Below are 26,755 nucleotides of genomic sequence, written 5' to 3'. Positions count from 1 at the left end.
GTTAACTATTTTGTGGTTCAGATATTTTTTGATTGATAAGAGTCGTGTGTGTGAAAACTTGTCAAATCACTCCCGTAATACTCTACTTCGATTTTAAATACATTTGCTGAATAGAAAAACTTTTTTTTATTTTTCATCACTTTTCATACAATAGTGGGTCAATTATTCTGGAATGGCTGCTGTGTGAATGAGGCCATTCTCAAAAATGTCCAATATGTTCATGAAATTCTCGACTATCCAAATAGTTTGTTGTTGGGCCTAATATTTTACTGGACACACTTTTGGGTAAATCTTCCCAAGCATTTGAAGTGAGCAGGGACGTATATGACATATACGTCCATGAAGTGAGTAACTAGATAAATTAATAAAATAACTATCAAATAGTAATATAATGCGCAAAAATTTAAAATGAACAATAAGTACTTATTGTCCTGTACACATCAGGTCATATAGTCCTGTACACATCAGGTCATATAGTCCTGTACACATCAAGTCATATAGTCCTGTACACATCGGGTCATATAGTCCTGTACACATCAGGTCATATAGTCCTGTACACATCAGGTCATATAGTCCTGTACACATCGGGTCATAGAGTCCAGTAAACATCGGGTCATACAGTCCTGTACACATCAGGTCATACAGTCCAGTACACATCAGGTCATATAGTCCAGTACACATCAGGTTGTATGGTCCAGTACACATCAGGTCATATAGTCCTGTACACATCAAGTCATATAGTCCAGTACACATCAGGTCATATAGTCCTGTATACATCAGGTCATATAGTCCTGTACACATCAGGACATATAGTCCTGTATACATCAGGTCATATAGTCCTGTACACATCAGGTCATATAGTCCAGTACACATCAGGTCATATAGTCCTGTACACATCAGGTCATATAGTCCTGTACACATCAGGTCATATAGTCCTGTACACATCAGGTTATATAGTCCTGTATACATCAGGTTATATAGTCCAGTACACATCAGGTGATACAGTCCAGTACACATCAGGTCATATAGTCCAGTACACATCAGGTTGTATGGTTCAATACACATCGGGTCATATAGTCCTGTACACATCAGGTCATATAGTCCTGTACACATCGGGTCATATGGTTCAGTACACATCAGGTCATATAGTCCAGTACACATCAGGTCATACAGTCCAGTACACATCGGGTCATATGGTTCAGTACACATCAGGTCATATAATCCTTTACACATCAGGTCATATAGTCCTGTACACATCGGGTCATATGGTTCAGTACACATCAGGTCATATAGTCCAGTACACATCAGGTCATATAGTCCTGTACACATCGGGTCATATAGTCCTGTACACATCAGGTCATATAGTCCAGTACACATCAGGTCATATAGTCCTGTACACATCGGGTCATATGGTTCAGTACACATCAGGTCATATAGTCCAGTACACATCAGGTCATATAGTCCTGTACACATCGGGTCATATGGTTCAGTACACATCAGGTCATATAGTCCTGTACACATCAGGTCATATAGTCCGGTACACACCAGGTCATACAGTCCAGTACACATCAGGTCATATAGTCCTGTATACATCAGGTCATATAGTCCAGTACACATCAGGTCATATAGTCCAGTACACATCAGGTCATATAGTCCTGTACACACCAGGTCATACAGTCCAGTACACACCAGGTCATATAGTCCTGTATACATCAGGTCATATAGTCCAGTACACATCAGGTCATATAGTCCAGTACACATCAGGTCATATAGTCCAGTACACATCAGGTCATATAGTCCAGTACACATCAGGTTGTATGGTCCAGTACACATCAGGTCATATAGTCCTGTACACATCAGGTCATATAGTCCTGTACACATCGGGTCATATGGTTCAGTACACATCAGGTCATATAGTCCTGTACACATCGGGTCATATGGTCCAGTACACATCAGGTCATATAATCCTGTACACATCAGGTCATACAGTCCAGTACACATCAGGTCATACAGTCCTGTACACATCAAGTCATACAGTCCTGTACACATCAGGTCATACAGTCCAGTACACATCAGGTTGTATGGTCCAGTACACATCAGGTCATATAGTCCAGTACACATCAGGTCATATAGTCCTATACATATCAGGTCATATAGTCCAGTACACATCAGGTCATATAGTCCTGTATACATCAGGTCATATAGTCCTGTATACATCAGGTTATATAGTCCAGTACACATCAGGTCATATAGTCCTGTATACATCAGGTCATATAATCCAGTACACATCAGGTTGTATGGTCCAGTACACATCAAGTCATATAGTCCTGTACACATCAGGTCATATAGTCCTGTACACATCAAGTCATATAGTCCTGTACACATCAGGTCATATAGTCCAGTACACATCAGGTCATATAGTCCTGTATACATCAGGTCATATAGTCCTGTATACATCAGGTTATATAGTCCTGTATACATCAGGTCATATAGTCCAGTACACTACACATCAAGTCATATAGTCCAGTACACATCAGGTCATACAGTCCAGTACACATCAGGTCATATAATCCTTTACACATCAGGTTATATAGTCCTGTATACATCAGGTCATATAGTCCTGTATACATCAGGTCATACAGTCCAGTACACATCAGGTCATACAGTCCAGTACACATCAGGTCATACAGTCCAGTACACATCAGGTCATACAGTCCAGTACACATCAGGTCATATAGTCCAGTACACGTCAGGTCATATAATCCTTTACACATCAGGTCATATAGTCCAGTACACATCAGGTCATATACCATATTTTCTGGGTCTTAGCGATTTTTTTTATTTGATCCACATATATGACATACTGGGATATAAACCACACTATTACTTACGATGTGGTAACAGTTATGGGGACCAAAGTTTGTTGCTATAACAGACAACGGAAGGAGATTATCAAGATTGTCAGTGAAACATTTAATATAAGTTTGCAAATGAATTATACACAGATGGTTCTATATTTTCTTGATGTGTATGAAAAACAAAAAAAAATAGCAATTATCCAACTAGGTTGGCTTGGGAGCCTTCAAAGATTGCCTACGCACAGATACAACCAACACAGTACTGCATTCATTGGTTTTTATTTAGACATGTACATCAAGTAAAAGAAATATAACAATACAGAAGATGAAAACCCCACAATGATAAAGCATTGTTTACTGGTGGATTCCCCAGAACTACAACCCGCTGTAAACAGCACTTGTGCATGATAAATCGGAGGATTTCTGGAAACCCATGACTTTAAACAAAGGCATATATTGTTCAACCCTTTTATACTTCATTAGCATTGGTTCCAACTCTCTAACATAGAGTTTATGAAAGAACCTTTACAAAATCTCATTTTTTAAAGTGACATTTCTCTATTTCCATTCATTCGATTATCATTACTATTCTATATAATGAGTCTGACCGAGATTTTAACGACAAGCAAAAGGAAAGTCTATCATATAAAATATACGACATTTCAGACATATTCTTAATTATGTCTACTTAGTTTTCAAAGTTTGCCAGTCTTAGGAAGTCTGATGGCACTAACAGAATCTATGTGGTCAGGTCCTAGTTGGCGTTCACTGCTGTGTCACTTCTAACTACTTGTGTTCTATTTATTTTCTAAAATGTTTAGAGAAATGTCACTTCAATAAAGTTTGTACAACATAAAAATGAGTTTGTTTTCATCACATTGCTGAGAAAACCTCTTATCAAAGCAAAAAAATATTGCCTTATCATTTCCGAATAGATCTCGTGTAAATATTTTCAAAGCTTCTTACACATATATGAATTATGGGTGTGGTTCTTACTTATATAGGAAGTAAGTTTGAGTAATGTTGTCCAATGTTATAGCAAATGATTGCAAAATTCAAATAAAGTAAGTATACAACTCCAATTTTATTCCAATAATAATTTTGACTGATGTCTGTAAATTGTCCAGTCTGTAACTACATATATGGTCTATCTTTTTCATTGGCCATATAAATCATTTCACATAGCATAATTCAGAAGATGCCCTGATGTTTTTGGCTTTTTAATAATTAACAACTGATATTAATATTTGACACTTATAAAAGGTAATCTTACACATTATATACTAACCTTTGTCAGAAACATAATATCTCACCCCATTGGAAGAGCTGTACAAATATATTATGTTGGTGTAGTAAAAACAATCTTTTTATTTTCTCAATATCTACACATTCAACTACTGGAAAAGAAGTTCTTTGAATTTATAGAGTAAAATCAACCATTCTATTTATGTCTGGTTATACCAAATATTTTATCATTCTAATGCCTCTGCTAGGATTCAAAACCAGAACATCTAGCTTACTAGCATATAGTGGATAGTACTAACCAGGGTGATATATTTATCATGAATTTACATTTACTTCAAAATGGAATCCTGGCCAAATAAACAACAATTTAAAAGCATATGATGATGATGAAGACGATGACAATGATGATAATGACAATAACTCAGATGATGACTAAGATGATGATAATGATAATGACAACTGGTCCCTCAAGTTCCAATGTCTGATCAGCATTAACTGTTTAAGCTGTCCAAATTCTGTTATGCCTTACGACGACATAATACCTACATGATTTCTGTTTGTGTTAAAAATATTGAAATTTCAAACTACGACTTCAGATAGCAAAGGAAAAAAATACATCACACCTCCCAGATATTTCTCAACATCATAGTTTGCTATAACACTATAAGGGCCCATTTATACTGGTCTGAACAATATGACCCAAAACAAAATCTTTAAATGGTCATCTGATTAAGACAATGAAATAAAATTGTAGTGGGAATAATAATTTCATAAGTAAAATATTCTGAATGTTTAAACAGTAAAGGCAACAAAAATAACAACACTCTTCATTTCAGATTTTCAGCATCCCAAGAATTTCAGCTCAACGATACATGCAGTTGGAGAAAAAAAGTTCAAAATGTGTTTTTAAAGATGGTGGTTATGGCAGCCACTTTGTCAGCTTCCTTTCCTTAACGTACCCACCAATTTTCAGCAAAATGGCACCAGTGGAACTTGATCAGTTTAAAAAGTGTGTTTTTAAATGATTGTCCTTGCAATCATACTGGATTTCAGGTCAATAAAAACAACATCAATTGGTCAGGAGCATCATGGGATCAATTCAGCTGAATTCCACTTGTGGAACTTGCGAAAAAGTTTGAAATAGGTGTTGTTAAGAGAAATCCTGATTGCAGTATAATGTTACAAAATGGCTGCCATGTCAAACTTCTAACAAGGGCAAAAGATTATACCAGTATAGATTATTCTGTTGGCTGCCTTTCCTTTTTTTTTATTTTTAACTTATTTTTTATTCATCAAGTTATTTCTTTAACATCTCCACCACATTTTAGTTCTGGGACATCAGAGAAACTCAGAAAATAACAAAAAAAGGTGCTTTTCAAGAAGGCAATCATGGCAACCATATTGAATTTTTGACTGATCTGAAAAATAACAGCACTTTGTTAGGACTATCTTGGGACCATTACAGCCAAGTCTCAGCTAAATCCCACAGATGGAACTTGTTAAGAAGTTTAAAATGTAAAAAGTTTACATCCAATGCACGATGATGGATGAAACAAACTGGCTATAGAGTCAACCTGAAAACCAACGAACGGTTTCGTCAATATCTGCCGACAGATTGATGACAGTGTAATAAACAAGACAGAAATCACATGTTTACAGGTCTATAAAGTTACACAACAAATTGTAGACCCTGAATTAACACCGCAACAACAAGCCTACAGACAGGTGTAAACAGTTACCTGAGTTCTAATATAGTTGCTTATTGTTGTTTCAAGGGACATGGAAAATGTTAACAAAACAAGACTAAGTGAACATGATATGCAGAAAAGATAACTGAGAGTTCACTGCTAACTGAATGTACGGTCAATTATATTGTATAACTAAAAATTGTCAAAACAAAAGGCTTTGCCAATACATCGATAATAGAATGTTGATTTAGTACACAATATTACCTCTATACCGAAACATCCTTTGAAGTTTTCACATTCTAAGCACTAAAGAGATTAAACCCTAGTTGTGTAATCAATCCATAGGTAAATCTAACATTCCTTTCCCAGGGGAGGAGGGAGGAAATTCATACCTTAAACAGGGGAGGAAGGGATGAAGGAAACATTGGGTGATGAACTTCATACCTTTAACAGGGGAGGAAGAGATGAAGGAAACATTGGGTGATGAACTTCATACCTTTAACAGGGGAGGAAGGGATGAAGGAAACATTGGGTGATGAACTTCATACCTTTCCCAGGAGAGGACAGGTGGAGGAAACATTGGTTGATGAAAGTCATAATGCACAATGTTGGACCTAAAGACCATTTGTCCTTGAGAAGATTCGTCAACAACAGTTCACCTGTATGACTGGTGATGTAGAGATCGCCAGAGTTTGTCAACAACAGGTCGACTGTATGACTGGTGATGTAGAGATCGCCAGGGTTTGTCAACAACACGCCGCTTGTATGACTGGTGATGTAGAGATTGCCAGGATTTGTCAACAACAGGTCGCCTGTATGACTGGTGATGTAGAGATCGCCAGGATTTGTCAACAACAGGCCGCCTGTATGACTGGTGATGTAGAGATCGCCAGGATTTGTCAACAACAGGCCGCCTGTATGACTGGTGATGTAGAGATCGCCAGGATTTGTCAACAACAGGTCGCCTGTATGACTGGTGATGTAGAGATCGCCAGGATTTGTCAACAACAGGCCGCCTGTATGACTGGTGATGTAGAGATCGCCAGGATTTGACAACAACAGGTCGCCTGTATGACTGGTGATGTAGAGATCGCCAGGGTTTGTCAACCACAGGTCACCTCAATGCCTGGTGGTGTAGAAATCTCAAGGGTTTGTCAACTGACTTACATTTTCAAGAAAAATTGCAAAACATATATAAGGAATTTATCTTTTGCTGCATAGAAATAATGGCATGTAGTAACTGTTAATTCTATTTTTCAGGTATGCAATCCTGTTCATTGCTGTCATGAATTGAGTGCTTGTATATATGTGAATTCCTCATAGGAATATCTATTTGATTATAACCAAGACTGCTTAAGTTTGACACAACAAGTCATTCTGATGTATTTATACATTTTACACCAAGAAATTTTGATAAATTTATTCATTACTCAACAAGTCTTCCTGATGTGTCTATTCCTAACAGTCATATATACATTTCAATTCTATCCATACGTAAATGTATTGTCATACGTGTCATACACTACACAAATATATTGTCATACATCACACAAATATATTGTCATACACCACACAAACATATTGTCATACACCACACAAATATATTGTCATACATCACATAAACAGATTCCTGTATAAATTAAATTTACTGATCTTATAACTTAAACAAAAGATCCTAGAGGGATCTTGGCGCCCACTGTTGTTTGATCTTTATTTGCTCTTTGAAAGTTGGATCTTTTCCCTTCTTTTCTCTTCTCTTCTCTGTTTTTGCTCTTCATGATAAGACGTTTGAACATTCCTTTGCAGAAATGGCAATGAAATCCTTTACCTGCAAAATCCAAAATGGCTGCCTTGAAGCCATTTTTCCCTTCTGATCAGTCCAAAAATCAAATGGGCACAAGGAGAGACCAAAGGAACATACATATGAAATTTGAGAGATATCCATTCAGTACTTCTTAAGAAACAGGGATGACAATCTTTTCTAGGCAAAATCCAAGATGGCTTCCTATCGGCCATTTTGATTTTCTGACCAGTCCCAAAATTAAATGGGCACAACTTGGGACAAGGGGAACCTACATAAGAAACTTGAGCGAGATCATCCAGGACTTCTCAAGAAATAGCCATAACAAACTTTCAAAATCAAAATCTAAGATGGCCATTTTGTTTTTGTAATTAATTCCAAAATTTTATAACACAACAAGGGACCTAAAGAAACTTATATTTGAATTTTGAGAAAGATGATCTATATAGTAGTTCTCAAGAAATAGCGATAACAAACATTCACAGAAAAAATCCAAGATGGCTGCTTGTTCACCATTTTGTTTTCCTGATCAGACCCAAAATCAAATGGTCACAATTAGGGACCAAAAAGAACCTACATATGAAATTTAAGAAAGATCCATCCAATTCTTCTGCAGAAGTAGAGATAACAAACTTCATTGGAAAATCCAAGATGGCCTCCTTTCAGCCATTTCATTTTTCTAATCAGTCCCAAAATCAGATTGGCAAAACTAGGGACAAAAAGGAACCTAAATATGAAATTGAGGAAAGATCCATCCAGTACTTTTCAAGTAATAGCAATAACAATCTTCATTGAAAAAATCAAAGATGGTCACCTGTCAGCCTTTTGTATATTTGATCAGTCCCAAAATCAAATGGGTACAACTAGGGATCAAGGGGAACCTACATATGCAATTTGAAAGATCCATCCAGTACTTTGCAAGAAACAGCAATAACAAAATTTGTTAATGGACAGACAGACGTACGGAAGACAGACAGACGGACAGACGCAGGTTGATCTATTTAGGTATGCAAACCAAAGGTATGCAAACAGAAAGGTTCAACTGTAAGCTTTAGAAATTTGAAAAAAACATGAATAAGGAATTATCGTAAATACTGGCAAATCACCATGGATAGGCAACTATACTTTTCTACTTTCTAAATATTTCATCTGGCCTGACATTTTTCACTTGAACCCAAAAATCTTAAGAAAAAGCCTCCCTTGTCCCTGCATAGTAATCCAAGAAAAAGCAAAATCTCCTTATCCCTACAGTCGTCCAAATTACTTTAACCTTCTACTCAAATGACTTCTATCTTCTATCAAAATTATTAAGATTGGTCGGTTGTCAATTAATCAGGCCCTAGTTGCTCAAAGGATGGTTAGAATTAATCGGTAGTTCATGAAAAATTCCATTTGTTGCCAATGAAAAAAATAGCTCCGCAAACGCGGGCAGTACCCCACAGCCTTATTATAAAGTTGGGTGCAGGGCTGAGATTGTGAAGAACCTCAATAGGCTGTGTAGGTCCATAGACCCAACATGCCCAGCTAAAATGGTGGTCACCGGTGATGTCGTTCTTGAGATAATGAGTGGAATGCAAATTCAAGATGGTGGCCGTAACCACCATATTGGATATCGGGCGGCGACGAAAAACAATAGGGTTGTATAGGTCCATAGGCCCAACATCCCCAGTGAAAATGGTGATGACCGGTGACGTAGTTTTTGAGATAATAAGCGGAATGGAATTGTGGACAGACGGACAGACAGACAGACTATCAATCAATATCAATCTGACCTCTGAACCCTACTGCTGTGATATGTCAAAGATTCCTCTAATTTTTGTTTTGATTCATATATGAAAAATTCACTCACCATTCGTTAAGTCTGACCAAGCTTTGAGCAACCAAGTCAGGATCAACTCCTAAAATGATACTTATAAAAGGGGATAGAACATGGGAATAATGTGCAGTATCCCTACAGATAACAATGGTGCTTTAGGTTGTCTTTACCAGTAGACTTGGTAAACATGTGTCAATTACAGTGTGGACAATCATTATATATACAACTTACAAATTCTACAGAAATATCACAGGTAGCATAAAAAGTGATTTTACTTCACTTCAACAGTCAATATTTTGCTTAATGATATCCGATTAAAATTTGGTCTGACCTTTTTTTTATTTACTCTAATTGTTGCCCCGATCTTAAAACAATAACAAAATTCTGACGAAAAATTTATCTGCAAGTGATGTTTCACTACACATACATGTATATATAAAATCAAATATGCGTGTATATACAATGAGCAAATTCCTTTAAAACAAATATAACAATGTGATTTCCATTTCTATATTGCTTTATCACCATGCAGATGTAAACTGTCTGGATTAACATTGTATAATAAATTACATCACCAACACCATCTAAAATGTTACCTATTAAAGCAGAACAGAAATACCAAACAATACACCATCAACTTGTCAACATGATAGAGTTGAATCCAATAGTTTTAAGATTTCTCACATCCACAAATATTACATCTGAAAATGCATCTAACTGCCACATTCATTGTCAGTATAGAGGAAGCTCCACATTCACTGTCAGTATACAGGATGTTCCACATTCACTGTCAGTATAGAGGAAGCTCCAAACTGACTTACTTTCACAGTCAGTATAGAGGAAGCTTGGTATAGACAAACATTCACTGTCAGCACAGAGGAAGCTCCACATTCACTGTCAGTATAGAGGAAGCTCCACATTCACTGTCAGTATAGAGGATGCTTCACATTCACTGTCAGTATAGAGGATGCTTCACATTCACTGTCAGTATAGAAGATGCTCCACATTCACTGTCAGTATAAAGGAAGCTCCACATTCACTGTCAGTATAGAGGAAGCTCCACATTCACTGTCAGTATACAGGATGTTCCACATTCACTGTCAGTATAGAGGAAGCTCCAAACTGACTTACTTTCACAGTCAGTATAGAGGAAGCTTGGAATAGACAAACATTCACTGTCAGCACAGAGGAAGCTCAACATTCAGTCAGTATAGAGGATGCTCCACATTCACTGTCAGTATAGTTGAAGCTCCACATTCACTGTCAGTATATAGGATGCTCCACATTCACTGTCAGTATAGAGGAAGCTCCACATTCACTGTCAGTATAGAGGATGCTCTACATTTACTGTCAGTATAGAGGATGCTTCACATTCACTGTCAGTATAGAGGAAGCTCCACATTCACTGTCAGTATAGTTGAAGCTCCACATTCACTGTCAGTATATAGGATGCTCCACATTCACTGTCAGTATAGAGGATGCTCTACATTTACTGTCAGTATAGAGGATGCTTCACATTCACTGTCAGTATAGAGGAAGCTCCACATTCACTGTCAGTATAGTTGAAGCTCCACATTCACTGTCAGTATATAGGATGCTCCACATTCACTGTCAGTATAGAGGAAGCTCCACATTTACTGTCAGTATAGAGGATGCTCCACATTCACTGTCAGTATAGAGGATGCTCTACATTCACTGTCAGTATAGAGGATGCTCTACATTCACTGTCAGTATAGAGGATGCTCTACATTCACTGTCAGTATATAGGAAGGTCAACATTCACTGTCAGTATAGAGGAAGGTCAGCATTCATTGTTAGTATAGAGGAAGCTCGATACAGACATACATTAACCGTCAGTGCAGCATGTAGAATCTCCACATGTGTAATATTATAGTATCATAGTTTACTTTGGCAAAATGATCTAGCCCTGACACTAGAACATGTACAGGTGAGTGAATCCTCAAATTGTTTTGAACTTACACCAGAGCGTTGTCAATATCCTAAACTAGAAATATTAGGAGAGAATAGATGAAAGGTTTGATAATAATGACATAAATATCAAATAGTATGTGTTATGATATGTTAACACACAACCAACCAGTCACAGGAACTATCAAAAAGTCAGGAACTCTGTGCAGCATTAATATGGATCATTCACACACGTGGTTTTAAGTGTTGGTACACATGAGGTACAATCCTCATTGCTTTAATTATATGTTTATATAACACTCTTACAAAGTCTTTTTCATGCTGAATTTATTTAATATAATTTGATAAAGAACCAGTCTGTGTGTCTTACCACATTCTATATACTTTTCTACCACCAAAGTCCCATATCATTACAGTATTTATAACAGAAGTACAACTCAAGCAAAACTATCAGATTAATCTTAACATGTTTGTGATAGACTGATCACAGACATAGGCTGAAATTCTATAACAAGAGGTCCATGGGCCTTAATGGTCATCTGACTATAAAGAACTATATATGAAAGAAGTAAAATAGGTCCAAAATAAATAGCTCAACAACTCTATCCCATCCACAGGCCTAATATCATCATCCTTGGCCTTTTGGTTTTTTAGAAGAAGTCATATGAAGATTTTAACATTTTGATCCCTGTGCCCTTTCAAATGGATCAAGGATCATTCCTATTAACTAGCGGTTGGATCAACTTTCTAAATTTAAGAAATAATTCTCCACTCTCAGTGATGTTTCACGCCAAATTTGGTTGAAATCAATTCAAGCATTGAGAAAGAGTAGCATTTTGAAGCAAAATATCGACTAACTTTCCCATTTAGGGCTCACCCATCCCCAGGTCCCGAAAGGATGTATTGAAGAAATAATTCTCCACTCTCAATGACGTTTCAGACCAAATTTGGTTGAAATCCATCTTAGTATGAACAAGGAGTAGGGTTTTAAAGAAAAAGCTTATGCATGACACACAGCGCCCCTTGGGTCAGATGACCTAAAAAAACCCTGAAGAACAGAATGAGATGTTAAAACAGAATGTCAGCCTGACATATGTCAAACACACTCAGGTATTTTTTTAAATAAGTCAATTATTTTCTCATACATTATTTTTGTCAATATTGCATAAAAAATGGAACCATTTTCATTTTCAAATTCCCAGATTTCACATAATTATCTCCCTTTTGTACTTCAGAGTGTCAACATGATATGAGGTTGTTAAATCATTATATAACTTAATGTCATGTAAAAGGTCTAAATCTCCATGTCTCATATATGAGAAGAATGTTGACAAGATATGTTGGCATGAGGATAAGATTTTGTGGAATAAAAGTCTTGTAAACCTAACGATTTCCTATACTTTACTTAAAATACTGTAAGTTGCTGTGGTGAACTAAATATGGTACTATCATACCCCTGTATGTGTTTAAAGCCTTAAATGGATGTGATTAAAGCCTTGTTGTATGATCGTAAACTACACTTGACATTGCAGGCACATCACAGGCTGATTCTATACACAATATAGAGTGTTATTAAAATCTATGGTGAAGGAGGAAAGCTCGCCCATTACAGACATTGACTATAACATAGCAGTTCTCCACCTGCTGCCGTGGTCCCTTTAAAATCATACGGATCCCACAATAAGCCCATGCCTGGCATTTAGCCAACTGGTATGTTTCATCAGTAAAGTTATAAACCAATGTTATGTCCACGCATGACTTTGAGTAAGAGGTTTTAATGGTCCCCTCGGCTTATTGTAGGATATTACTGTATATAATATCTGATATGGAGAAATGTTGTAATGTTGTACACTACATTTAGGGTGAAATGTTCCCCGTTCAAATGTTGTACACTAGCTTGGAAAATCTCTCTCAAACATATATTGGATATACCTGATGTCTATTATAGCACTGATTCTTCAGTTTTGTTTATAAATCATGATTGCTTTAATATCATCCCTTAGGAAATTTTTTTCACAAGACATTGCAGGGTTTATCTTGCTTGTACAGGTATTGTTAGACGTAGTCCAGTGTTATGTTCCAGTCCCTGTACAGTCCTGGGTTACTTCCTCTTTGTTTGTTGTCAAACCTGAAAAAAATTACAAAACTAGTTTAATTCCATGATATCTTAACATTTCAGTACTCTGTGATGATCTTCTAAGTTAAGTTAAAATCCCAACGTTTTACCAGCAAAAAAAAATAATACTGAGTTTAAATGCAAAAAAGAGTTGTTCATAACTACAAGAATAAACCTTTGAATAAATCTGCCATTTGACACAACAGCTATCTCTAGGGATGCAATGTCAGAAGGGCAACAAGACTGATGTGTTTTAGTCATATGATTCCGCTAATGTGTACTGACAACACTAACACATCCATACTACACCAATGTGTACTGACTACACACCACTGTGTACTGACTACACCACTGTGTACTGACTACACACCACTGTGTACTGACTACACCACTGTGTACTGACTACACCACTGTGTACTGACTATACACCACTGTGAACTGACTACACACCACTGTGTACTGACTACACCACTGTGTACTGACTACACCACTGTGTACTGACTACACACCACTGTGTACTGACTACACCACTGTGTACTGACTACACCACTGTGTACTGACTACACCACTGTGTACTGACCACACACCACTGTGTACTGACCCCACACCACTGTGTACTGACTACACCACTGTGTACTGACTACACCACTGTGTACTGACCACACACCACTGTGTACTGACTACACCACTGTGTACTGACTACACACCACTGTGTACTGACTACACCACTGTACTGACTACACACCACTGTGTACTGACTACACACCACTGTGTACTGACTACACCACTGTGTACTGACTACACCACAGTGTACTGACTACACCACTGTGTACTGACTACACATCACTGTGTACTGACTACACCACCGTGTACTGACTACACATCACTGTGTACTGACTACACCACTGTGTACTCCACTGTGTACTGACTACACCACTGTGTACTGACTGTACTTACAGGAAGGTAAGTTTAGATTATTTCCACTTTTTACATCTGCTAACATTGCATCCAACTCTTTCTCAAAATCATCAATAGTGCCACTTGAATTTTCATCTGAAAAAAATGAGAAAGATTTATTTTAACTGAAAACTATGCACATGTATGAATGAAGTACACAGTAAAAATGTTTTAAAATCCCTTTATAAATATTTCCTTGGCCTTACCATATATGTAATGCCCATGTGACCTTTTAAATATGTGTATACTATAATCGTGCTAATTCTGATGTTTGTACACAATTCTAATCAGGAACTATTTAGTGGTGTTACCAGTATCAACTCTTCCCTCCTTTATCCGAGTTAATATCCAAATTTTAAAAATCAATTATATACTGCATTGGTGTGTACTACCTACCAGTATCAACTGTCCCCTCCTTTACTCCATCAGAGTCTTTATCGGAGTCAATATCCAAATTTTTAACTACTTATGTACAATTTGGTGGTGTACTACCTACCAGTAATAACTGTCTCCTCCTTTATTCCACCTGATTCAATACCAAAATACTATAAGTGCTTATGTACAATTTGGTGGTGTACTACCTACCAGTATTAACTGTCCCCTCCTTTACTCCAGCCGAGTCTACATCCAAATTTTCCAAAGCACTTGCTAATTCCTGTGTTAAGCCATTGAATGTCAAGTTAGTGTAAAAGTCCGGGTTGGTAATAGGTAAATTTGACCCATCAGTTTGACTGTCACAACCATTGGTTTTCATTCCTTTACTGGGAGCATCAAGCCTTGTCCAATCACGATCATTTTCATAACTACCTATACCAGAGTCCTTCTCTTGTTTCAGTTTATCACATGGTAAACATTTAGACAAAGTGTGCATCTCTTGGGAATCCTCACTCACACCATCATTTCTATCACTATTCTCCTCAATTTGATCACAATGTGTAACGTCTAATTCAGGTATACTTCCTGATAATCTACCAGTCACACTGTCAGTGATACTGGAGTTATTCTCTACACAGTTATCCCCCTTACTTACAACACTTATTGCACTATCGAGACAAACACAAGTCTCCTCATTTTGTTTATGAATATCACAGTCACTATCACTAGTCTTTAGATCAGCAGACTCCTTCACTTCCATGTCACTACTGTCTGAAATCACACTCTTTTGGCTAACTACCTCTGTTTCACTATTGCTTCGAGTCACATTGTCTGTCATAACACTGCATTTATTTTCTATAGAGTCAGATAAGGATGGGTTGTTCCCATCAACATTTGCCACTGCATCCTGTGAATCTACATCCTCACTTGCTATGCTTCCCGATTCTGAACAAGAGTTTTGTACACTTTCCTGGAATGTTTTTTCGCCACTTCCATCCTCCTTTGCAGCCTCCTGTGATGCCCCTGTCACTATCTCCTCTATGATGTGACTAACACTCTCTGCCTGTATACTAAGAGTGACATCAGAAGGACTTGTTATGTTTTTTGATGAGAGACCCTGGGACATGACATGGGTCCCATTACTCATTTGCGAGATCATGTCGTTGGTATCAGATGGTGAGAGGACGCTGTCCAGCCGGGAAGAAGTAGAGTGACCAGCACTCACATCGGCATTGGCAAGGGACAGATGGGGTGGTCCTGCAACACGAGACACTGTGAAAAGTTTTTTAGCTTTGACAGTGCAGTATTGTGGACTGAGCAGCAATTCTGCTGGAGGAGCCCCAGCCTTTGCCAACACTTTGTTAGAAGGCAGGACAGTTCCATCCTCATCATCACTGCTAGGTAAGTTCTCCGGCTTTACGTGTGGAGAGTCAAGAGTTTTTTGAGCTTCCTTGTCCTCCATAACAAGAAGCATTGGACGTTTTATTTTATCAAATGAAGCAATAGTTTGAGCGTCCTCCTTGGCCGACTCTGCTGGTTCAATTACAGAGTCTGATCGGCCAGGTCGAGTATCTGCCTTTATGGTCCTCTCCAAATTGAGTCTCTCTTCTTCCGTCCTCTTCCGTGCTAGGCCCTGGTTTCTCTCCAGGAAGTTACTAATGTCCTGCTGTAATCTCCTCTGTTGCTCTGCAAAATCTTTCATTCCCTGCAAAAGAAAACTTACATATCATATCATGTATAACAAAATTGACAATGACCATGATCTATAAACAAACACATGATCCCTGTCTATTATGTCCAGTTGGATCTAGTCCCCTTACTGATCCCTATCGATAGGTTCGACTCTATTAAGACATCTGTGTATGTTGTTAATCTATTGAAGTCCTACTGGCTCATTTGTGTCATTGAAAAAAATGTCAAAAAATTGATGACAACAATCTATATAGTAAATAAACAAGAGATCCCTAGGGCATTTTGGTGCCCACCATTGTTTGATCTTAATTTGTTCTTTGAAAGTTGGAAATTTTTCTCTTTCTTCTCTGTTTTTGCCTTTAATGATAACAAATTTGAACATTCCATTGCAGAAATAGTTGTAATAATCTTTATCTGCCAAATCCAAGATGACCACCTGTCACCCATTTCGCTATACTGATCAGTCCTAAAACCAAACTGACACAGCTAGGACAAAAGGGAACCTGCATAGGAAATTTGAGAGAGATCCATCGAGTACTTCTCATGAAAAAGTGATAACAACCCTTACACAATGAAATAAAATCAAATGTGCACAGCTAAGGACCAAGGGAAACCTACATATAAAATTTTAGAAATATCCATCCAGTACTTTTGAAGAAATAGTGATAACAAACTTTCAATTAGAATACAAGATGACTGCTTGTCAGCCATTCTGTTTTTTGATCAGGCCCAAAATCAAAAGAGCACAACTAGGAACCAAGAGAAACCTACATATGAAATTTGAGAGAGATCAATCCAGTACTTCTCAAGAGCTGGGATAACAAAAATTGTGTACACACCATGTACGTAGGGCAATTTGAATAGCCCAACATCTGATGATGGGGGCTAAAAAACTTGAATTTAATGTGTGTTAAATATGTATACCGTAAATATTCGCGTATAGTGCACACTTTTTTAAGCTGAAACTGTCGTGTCAAAAAGGGGGTGCGCACTATACGCAGGTACATGCCATTCCTGGGGTTATCATTCCCGAGTTCTGCATCCGCCATATTGGAGTACCTCCCTTCACATAGTTATATGTAAAAGTCGTCGGTCTTATGTGATAGTTTGGAGATAAAAACAAAAAAATAAAATGTTTTAATCATCTGCCATTCACGCTAGCATTACTGTGAATCTAATTTTTTTTCGTTTCCAGTCGGTCTTACTATTGGTTGGGGCTATAGTAGTGTCTGAATTTCTGCCTCATTTTGATGATGTATCTGTGGAATTCAATGAATCCGGAAGTTTTTAGGCAATTGTCGTTCTGTTCATAAATCGGACAGCCCATCCCACTGATGCCCATAGTTGGTGACCCCATGACCTCTCTTGATCTGCATGGCCCGCACGCGCAGTTCTGTTGTACTGGCAGCGATGCCGGGATATCGGCGATCGCATACAAAGTTGAACAGCTCTCTCTCTCCATCTCTAAGTGTTTCGCTGTCGCACCTATGTCAGCCCTTCTGGTCAGTGGTTGGGACTTTAAACGGTCTTTTCTTTCTTCCGTGCCTTGATATTTCACTCTGGAATGTCGAAGCGGCGACCGGCGGCACGAAACTCCAGTCTCTCGGCGTAGTCAAATGGCGTTCGCAGTTTCCCCATGTCGAAGTCGGTGTAAACAATCTATCATTAAATACCTTCGGATACTGCGGTGGGTACAGATACCATGAAAGATCATGCCTATACTGAACAAACCACTTGCTTTTATGGGGACAAGGTAGGATTGAAAATGTTCAGACAGTTAAAACAACATCTTTTCTAACCAATAGTACGCGTTCAGCCCAAGCCGGTTGTCATCAGTCTCCTCATACTCAACGTGTTAACTGTCATTAACCGTTAATTATACAATCAGCCAAGCCTTTCATGCTTGTTAGGTCACCTGGGTAAATTTGTTTACTTAAGGTAATTCCATGTGTTAGGGTCACGCTCATTGTGGTTGCCTGATTATCAATGGATCAGACCACATCAAATGTTTCGTCGCAGTGACCAGTCAATTAATTTTTCTGTAGATTTTTTTTTTTTAAATCTGATCTCCAAAAAGTACCTGCGCACTATACACGAGTGCGCACTATACGCGAATATTTACGGTATGTTTTATCTTAAATGTTTTATCCAATTAAATATCTATATTTTACAACAATTTCTTATGTCGAGACATAATATGATATAAAAATGAATTATCCTTTTACTTATGTCGAGACATAATATGATATACAAATGAATTATCATTTTACCATAATTTCTTTTGTAGAGAAATATCATGATATATTCCATACTTCAATACAACTGTAAATACTGTTCTTCCTCAAAAATATAAATGAATTTTGCTATTTCCCATGTCATTCTACAAACTCTTTAATATATCTCAACCCATGTAAAATCTCTACTTCAATATTGTAACAGATTCAATATTCTGTGATGACCAATGTAAAAGGTTCCCTTATCCTCGATGGAAAAGTGAAACTTATTCCTGGCCCCAGTTAAGTTGTCAGCTTACCGACTCTCGCTTGGTGTCACGGTCCATATCAAGTCTTGTGACTGTCTCATTGACTTTGAGGGCTAAAGACAGGGCCATCAAACCAGCTGTCTTAATCTCATTTTCCCGCAGATCAAGCCTGAGAAGTCGAGGACTGTCTGCTATTACCTCCGCCAAGGCTACAGCACCTGTATGTATAACAGCAGCAACAATTAACATTTTACGATAATCTAGATGGCATAGTTTGTCCAGTTTTTCATTACATTATATAAGAAAGAACCTGTAAAAGTTCCAGTAATGTCATAGGTATCGAAAATGTGCCCTATTCCTATATCTTAGGAACATACCAGCCAACTTTTAAAAAAAACTTATTGAGAAGAAGTTGGTTAAGGACAAAGTTGACGCTGGACTCTGCACCGATTGATAGGCAATGATCTCTAAATCTTTTATTCAGTCCATATAGAGACAACTGAACAATAGCAATTCTGTTTCTATTCATGGGATAATTTTCAGAAATTGTGGAAAAGGTTGTTTTTACATAAGTTTGAATATAAATTTGAGGGGTTTTTCCCTAATTTTGTCTAAAAGTTCCAAAACAAGAACAAATTTTGTTGCTTTTTGATCATTCTCTAGTGTGATATTTCCAATATCAGAATTCTGAACTAGAACTACAAGAACTTTGCCTGAGCATGCAGTAAATCTAATGACCTTTGTGTTCATAGCTAACCCTTGCCATGTGGACCTACACCTAAACAAAACATCTGACTTCACATCTGATCCTGGTACCATGTGGACCTGCACCTAACCAATGACCTTCACCTTCACATGTGACTTTGGTTCCCTGTAGACCTATCCTGAGGAGAGACTTGGACTTGAGAAGACCATCCTTCATCAGGTGGATTCCTTCGTTGGTGACATTGTTATGGCCAAGATTCAACGTCTCCACACTATCTGTAGCAGCCTGAAACAAGTGAAACAACTATACAATATCACCAATATCAAAACCACACAATCAAGTATACTAAAACTTCTTTAGACAAAGAAGATTTCTATTACAATTACATACAACTGCTATTGAAATAAATAAAATTTACAAACACTGAAAAACTAGTTTCTGTAGTCTGATCATGCTTGTCATCCCATTCTGCTGCATCTCTTATCCACTCACCATTGCTTTGCCCACAGCTGCCATGGCATTGTAAGTGATCTGGTTATTCCACAAGACAAGCGTTTGTAAGCCGATACCAAGGTTCTGTTCACACAAACCATCACAAACATGGCTAGCTCCAATGTCCTGTAAGTAAAGAAAATCACCTGCTGTTGATGGCGAAATATTTTACCTGATGTAAATATTCTCATGATTATCTCAGGGAGTAGTACTGCATCTTATTTAACGAAAGGTAATTTTACTTAAAAACTTAAGTGCCTCTATAGCAAATTATACCTTTAAATGGTTGTTACAAGTTGTACGTGTGGGTAGTTGTTACTACTTGTACCTGTAGATGGTTATTACTAGTTGTACCTGTAGATGGTTGTTACTAGTTGTACCTGTAGATGGTTGTTACTAGTTGTACCTGTAGATGATTGTTACTAGTTGTACCTGTGGGTAGTTGTTACTAGTTGTACCTGTGGGTAGTTGTTACTAGTTGTACCTGTAGAGGATTGTTACTAGTTGTACCTGTGGAAGATTGTTACTAGTTGTACCTGTGCATATTTGTTACTAGTTGTACCTGTGCATATTTGTTACTAGTTGTACCTGTGGAGTATTGTAACTAGTTGTACCTGTGGGTAGCTGTTACAAGATGTACCTGTGGAGGATTGTTATTAGTTGTACCTGAGTTGTACCTGTAGAGTATTGTTACTAGTTGTACCTGTGGGTAGTTGTTACTAGTTGTACCTGTGGAGGATTGTTACTAGTTGTACCTGTGGGTAGCTGTTACAAGTTGTACCTGTAGAGGATTGTTACTAGTTGTACCTGTGGGTAGCTGTTACAAGTTGTACCTGTGGAGGATTGTAACTAGTTGTACCTGTAGGTGGTTGTTCCTTATGTCCAGAAGTTGTAGCTTGTGATTGTACTTCAGTAGGTTCCCAAGTTGAATCCCATCACTGGGCATCAGACGATTATCAGCCAGGAACAGCTCCATCAAGATCTCATTCATCTTTAATGCAGCCACTGACCAAAACAAAGTAGTATATACAGGTGTAGAAGATATGCTGGGGACACAATATCACGATATGCTGGGGACACAATATCACGATGTGAAAAAATGTTTCCCCATTTTCATTCCTTTCAACTAAAATTTTTTTTATTTTTCATGATTATGTATCATTTCTTTTTTTGTTCTATTTCTTTAAGTGAGGGAAGTTTTCAGAGTTTCGTCATTTGAATGGTCATTAGAATCAGCTTAGAATAATTGATATTATTTACCGAGTATAACCAGGGGTCTGCCTGACAGTGATGTACTCTCCAGATGTAGGGTAATTAGGAAGGATCCCATCAATATTACTTACCTAGTATAACCAGGGGTCTGCCTGACAGTGATGTACTCTCCAGATGTAGGGTAGTTAGGAAGGATCCCATCCTCAATGCTCGACCCATTACAGGGATGAGACGATCATTCAAATCACAGTTTCTTGCATCAAGGAAGTACAGGCATGGTGTCTGATAAAGAGTGAACAACGGTCACAAACATAATAGTTCTATTACATAATAGTTCTATTGTCATGTTAAACCTTATTGTCATACTGGTTGGATACAACTAAATTATTACTGTCACATTGTGGATCCTATCTGTGAAGCCATCAGAATTTAAAAAAAAAACTGATAGAAATAAGCAGGTTTGAACACATGTACCGATTCAAACAGAGAAACAAGACAATTAAGTGATTTACAGTCCCCAACCATATTCTTAGATGTAGGTCAAAGGTCAAAATGTAGGTCAGAATGACCTACTTTTGATACAACATATATTGTCTCACGGAGGTGAACATATATACCCAAGTATGAAGTTCCAGTGACAAGTAGTGTATGAGATAGAGATTGGACAAGATAGCTGAAAAAGGGATACATGGAAGTGGATAGACAAAAATGCAAAACTATAATTCCTCTCCAGTTCCTGGTAATGGACTTCTAGTGCCAGAGTAAAAGTGAAGGTTCAGGAGAAACAGATTCTCAGAATAGTTAACTCACCTTCCTGATCATACGAGAACATGACTGCCATCCTCGCACGGAAATATTTTTATTGAAAGACATGTTGACTTTACAAGCAGACTCATAATATTCGATCATGTCAAACAGTGCCACCGACGTCTGTAACAAAAATTATTAATGTCAAACAGTGCCACTGATGTCTGTAACAAAAATTATTAAACTTTCATTACGGTCAAACAGCATCACTGACATCAGTTTGTAAAAATAAGATAATACTCGATTGTGCCACCAATATGTCATCAGTGTCTTCAACAACAACAAAGTGACAGTGTATCTAGTTACTAACAGTTGTCAATCAGTTGCACTTCATCTTAAGTACAATAATATCTTACTAGATTTACAATAGTCCTTTACATGATCTACAACATTTCTTTACCTCATCATCCAGATGGCATGCTTCAAAGTCAATACACTTGAACTGTACCCTCCTGAAAACCTCCTCCAGACTCTCACAGTGGCGAATTTCAAGTTTCTCACCTGAAAATGTTACATGCCGACTGATCACCTTTAAATGTTAAATGGCAAGTTTCTCACCTATGAATGTTATATATCGAGTTTCTCACCTGTAAATATTATATGTTGAATATCCCACCTGTAAAAACTGAGAGTAAAGTTTCTCACTTGTAAATATTGGGAGTAAAGTTCCTAACCTGTAAATAAGAAGTTTTTCATTTTTTTTAAATATCAAATTTTTGAGGGCCCATGTAGATGTTGTGTATTACAGCAAATGTCAAAATACCCCAGTCACCAACTGGATTGGGTTTTTTTTTTAAAAACAAATTTATGTTGTTGACAAGGAATATGGTAGTGGAATTATGTTTATTTTTTATTTTGACGTTTGATTGGTCATGCTGACATACATTTGAAGTTTCATGACATTGGGTCTTAATCAAATTTTCATCAATGTTCAACAGATAATAACTGATCATGCTCAGTCAAGCGTGACTGTGAAATCTTTGAAACTATGGACACTGTAAGTGCTCCCAGTGTCATGTTTAAGCCACATACAATGAGCATACTAAAAGCAGACAGCAGTGGACTCAAAAATCAGTTCAATATTTTCTAGTGTTGGGAATTGGTTAAGATTTCAACATCAGTGATCCATTTTTTTAATTGATTAGTAACAGTAAATTCTAACCAAAAAAAAAATGCTTCTATGATTTTCGAGTACCCAACACAATACATAATCATGTACAAATTATGACATACATACCCTTAAGGGTAAGGAGTTCATGCCTCTCTCCTGTATTTTGGATACCCTGAAAGTTATCAATGAATTATGTAAAATCATATCACTACAACAAATATAAACAATTAAATAAGTAATACCCATCATTCTCATACAAGAGTCCATAGAAAACTAAAGTAACTGCTACAAAGTTGTTCAAACATTAAACTTATTATACAAGGCAGACAATGGTAAAAGTCACGTAAAGGGTGATGTCTAGCTGACATGTTGGTGACATCCATAAATCAGAAAGAAGTGTTCATTAAGTAGATTCTTTATCACAAAATCAAAGAGCATTTAGATCATCTTACCTGTAACTGATTCAAAACTTTACTCAAAGGTTTGACATTGTTTTGTTCACATCCATGTCTGTATGCTGTTATCAAATCTTTGTTGTTCCAGACTTCAGCTGAAATATCAAGTATAGCAAAATAAGTACTTCTGTTGGATAATGGATAACTTTTAACTTCGTACAATTTGAATATATAAACAATTTATTTTACTACAACTGTTCAACAAGTGCCAAGCGATCACTCTTTTTGGCTTGGTTAGATACAAGTGAGGGGTCAAACTGAGGGGTCAAACTGAGGGATGATAGCGTAGTACTCGGGGGGGGAAAAGCCACAAAGTCAGGCTGCCTAATTATCTCAGCTATTCTGGAATTTCAACACTAGACATCTAGTGAAAGGTAATAAATACTTTATGCAATTTGTAGTCTTAGATAAGTTACATCTAACACATCTCTAAGGATACATATTGGTGCTAGTACTTACAAAAACCATAATTGACATTTAGCTAAAACATATTAATTTACTTTATATAGACATAACTCTATATGTAAAGGACAATCAACATTTTTAACATTTTGCTGATATGGGCATCTTCCTCTCCTTTTTAGCCATAGGTTGCCATCATCTACCAACAGCATGCATCATATAACAAGCAGCCATCATCCTTTCCAACATGAACATCAGCAGTATCTTAGTCATTTTTTCTTCCCAAATATAATTTGTCAAATGGATATTTTTAGAACTAGTTACTTAATTGTTGCCATTTCAAAAGGATCTTTAAATTTGTAGTTGATGACAAACCACTTATCATCAAAGGGTATAACAAAATTATAAGTTTTGATATATAAAAAAAAAAGGTTTGCTCTCCAGCCCTACAACAGTTACTGACCTGTCAAAAAGTCTACAGTTGATTTACCTATTATAAGTTTATGAAATTATTTTCAGAATTTAAAGTCAAACTTCAATGATCACCAAAGTTTAACAGACATGTACACAGACTAAGGTTTCACTCTGAGGTTACATTAGAAATTATGCATGTCAGTACTAGTGTATCTTGCTGGTTTAATGACTACCAGTAAGATTGTTTGTAGCCTACCAAATGATGCCTCACAAGAGAGAAATTGTTAACTGTGTGAAAGCTGTGGCCTGAACAGGAATAACAGTGCTTTTTTGGTTGGTTAGATAAACTCATTTGTCTGTTAATAATGTATTATGTAAGGTTTACTGTCAGTAACACAAAAATTAGTCACAACAAATGTTTCAGAGGATTTGGTCAGTGAGTATGCAAAGAAATTCCACATCCTCAGCAACACAGTCACATATTATGGCAGATAACTAATCATGATGGGATTAGTAATTTTCATCAAACACATTCCTGTAATTTTATAGTATTTCACAGGAGAGGCAAAAGTACATTGCTTCCAAATACTGCAGGAATGTTCATAGGATTTTTTCAAGTGAGTCAAGACCACCACTTCCAAAATTTTATTGAGTCCAATTTCTAGAGATATACTGGGTCTTCAGAATTTGAGTTCCACTGGAAAATCTTTGGTATGATAAAGTAAATGTTGAACTGAAGAAAACTCGAACTAGCAAAAGTTTGCAATATTTCCAATGAAAAAATGATTTCAGCAACATGCCATTCAATCATTGAAAGATGAAATCCATTAAACAATATCCCATATGTGTATAAAGCAATCTCCTATGCTGAAATCAAGCCAGACAAACCTGAAGAAATATGTTATATATGCATTCAATTTTGAAAGCGTGTTCAGATAAAAGCACAATGTTTGAAATCATTAAAAAATTTCCAATGTAACCCTGATAAATAATATATGTAATATACCATTCACATAATATTGTTATTTAGATGTATCACCTAATTTGTTTCTTCTAAGTGGGAATATCCCATTAGCAACAGAAAGTAGTATCCAGCTAGAGATCAAAAGGTTGCTAGTTCAATGACTTAAAGAGGATGGGATATTTTTCACTACTTCTCTCAATTACATATTTGGTGCTACAAACCAACCAAAAATATAAGCTATTAAAGAATGAGATGCTTCACTTGTAAAACCTGGATTGCGGTTATCTTCTGGGGTAAATGAGGTAGTTGCATAGATGTAGATTCACTTAAGTCATTAATCAAGTGTCCTGCGAAACCCGAAGGTCACTAGTTCAAGCACTAGACAGGGCATTTTTCATCACTCCTTTCTATGTCTTCGAAAGTTAAAGGCTATAGAATGAGATGCTTCTTTGAAGCCAAGAAACTTTGGTTGTGGTTGTCATCAAGGGCGAAGAATGGAGGATTAGTGTGAAATTATGATTATAGGTCAGCTTACTGGGCGTAGCTAGGGGATATTTTCCTTTGAACTAGTGGTAGATATCCGTTTTGATAGCGAATAGTCGCTAGTTTGAATACTATATTGGGGCAGGACATTTTCCACAACTCCTTTCGTTGTTTATCAGTGTATCATTGAACGTAGGATTGTACATACTAAGATAAACTTTTAAACTAAACATGTTTAGCCTCCTTTAAGTAAACAGAAAATGACACAAAGAATCGATCATATCAAAATTATTTACAGCTAGACCTTGAGAATGACATTTGTCATCTGACAGATCTACTTGACATTTACCATGTTTCCATGGATCAGGCGCTTCCGAGTAAGTTGCTATAGCGTGAGGTTCTGGAAAACATATGTTTTTTTTCGTTGTCCCCGCCTTCTTGTTACTTGCATTCTTCGTATCTTCTGTCGAGTTCGTTTCGACACTTGTAGCAGTTTTGTTTACTTCCTGCATATCAGTGTCGTCCATTGAGGGGGCAGTTCCACTTCCAGCTGGTCCAACACATCGATCATCCCCTGTGTCACTTACGACGACAGAGTCAACAGTCCCTGAACTATCCGTCATTTTCTATTTTACATCTTCGTTGATTTATTAATCACAAGCCACGGGTTCATCTTATATACAGTGAAAATAAATATTCTACGTCTAGCCACCTCATCCGACTCGTGCATCCTCCATGTTTACTTCACGC

The 26,755-nt window shown here is 37.1% G+C and overlaps 1 protein-coding gene across 1 annotated transcript; it reads right to left on the bottom strand.

The window, feature by feature from the left end:
- Positions 1-13,340: 13,340 nt before the first annotated feature.
- LOC132550497 (protein phosphatase 1 regulatory subunit 37-like) lies at positions 13,341-26,628 on the bottom strand. The gene is made up of 13 exons (XM_060214567.1): positions 26,355-26,628; positions 23,740-23,837; positions 23,414-23,459; positions 22,577-22,677; positions 22,180-22,299; positions 21,501-21,651; positions 21,017-21,162; positions 20,158-20,283; positions 19,809-19,950; positions 19,011-19,177; positions 15,038-16,490; positions 14,411-14,533; positions 13,341-13,465 (listed from the first exon to the last, which is right to left on the bottom strand). The coding sequence occupies exons 1-13, from the start codon at positions 26,626-26,628 to the stop codon at positions 13,410-13,412; spliced, it is 3,003 nt and encodes a 1,000-aa protein (XP_060070550.1). The 3' UTR covers positions 13,341-13,409.
- Positions 26,629-26,755: the final 127 nt, after the last annotated feature.

The sequence above is a fragment of the Ylistrum balloti genome, unplaced genomic scaffold (genome assembly GCF_031769215.1).
Source record: "Ylistrum balloti isolate Yb309-2 unplaced genomic scaffold, AGI_CSIRO_Ybal_v1 Utg370126, whole genome shotgun sequence".
NCBI lineage: Eukaryota > Metazoa > Mollusca > Bivalvia > Pectinida > Pectinidae > Ylistrum > Ylistrum balloti.
Note: the sequence above shows the minus strand (reverse complement) of the source record. Positions and strands in the feature narration are given on the sequence as shown.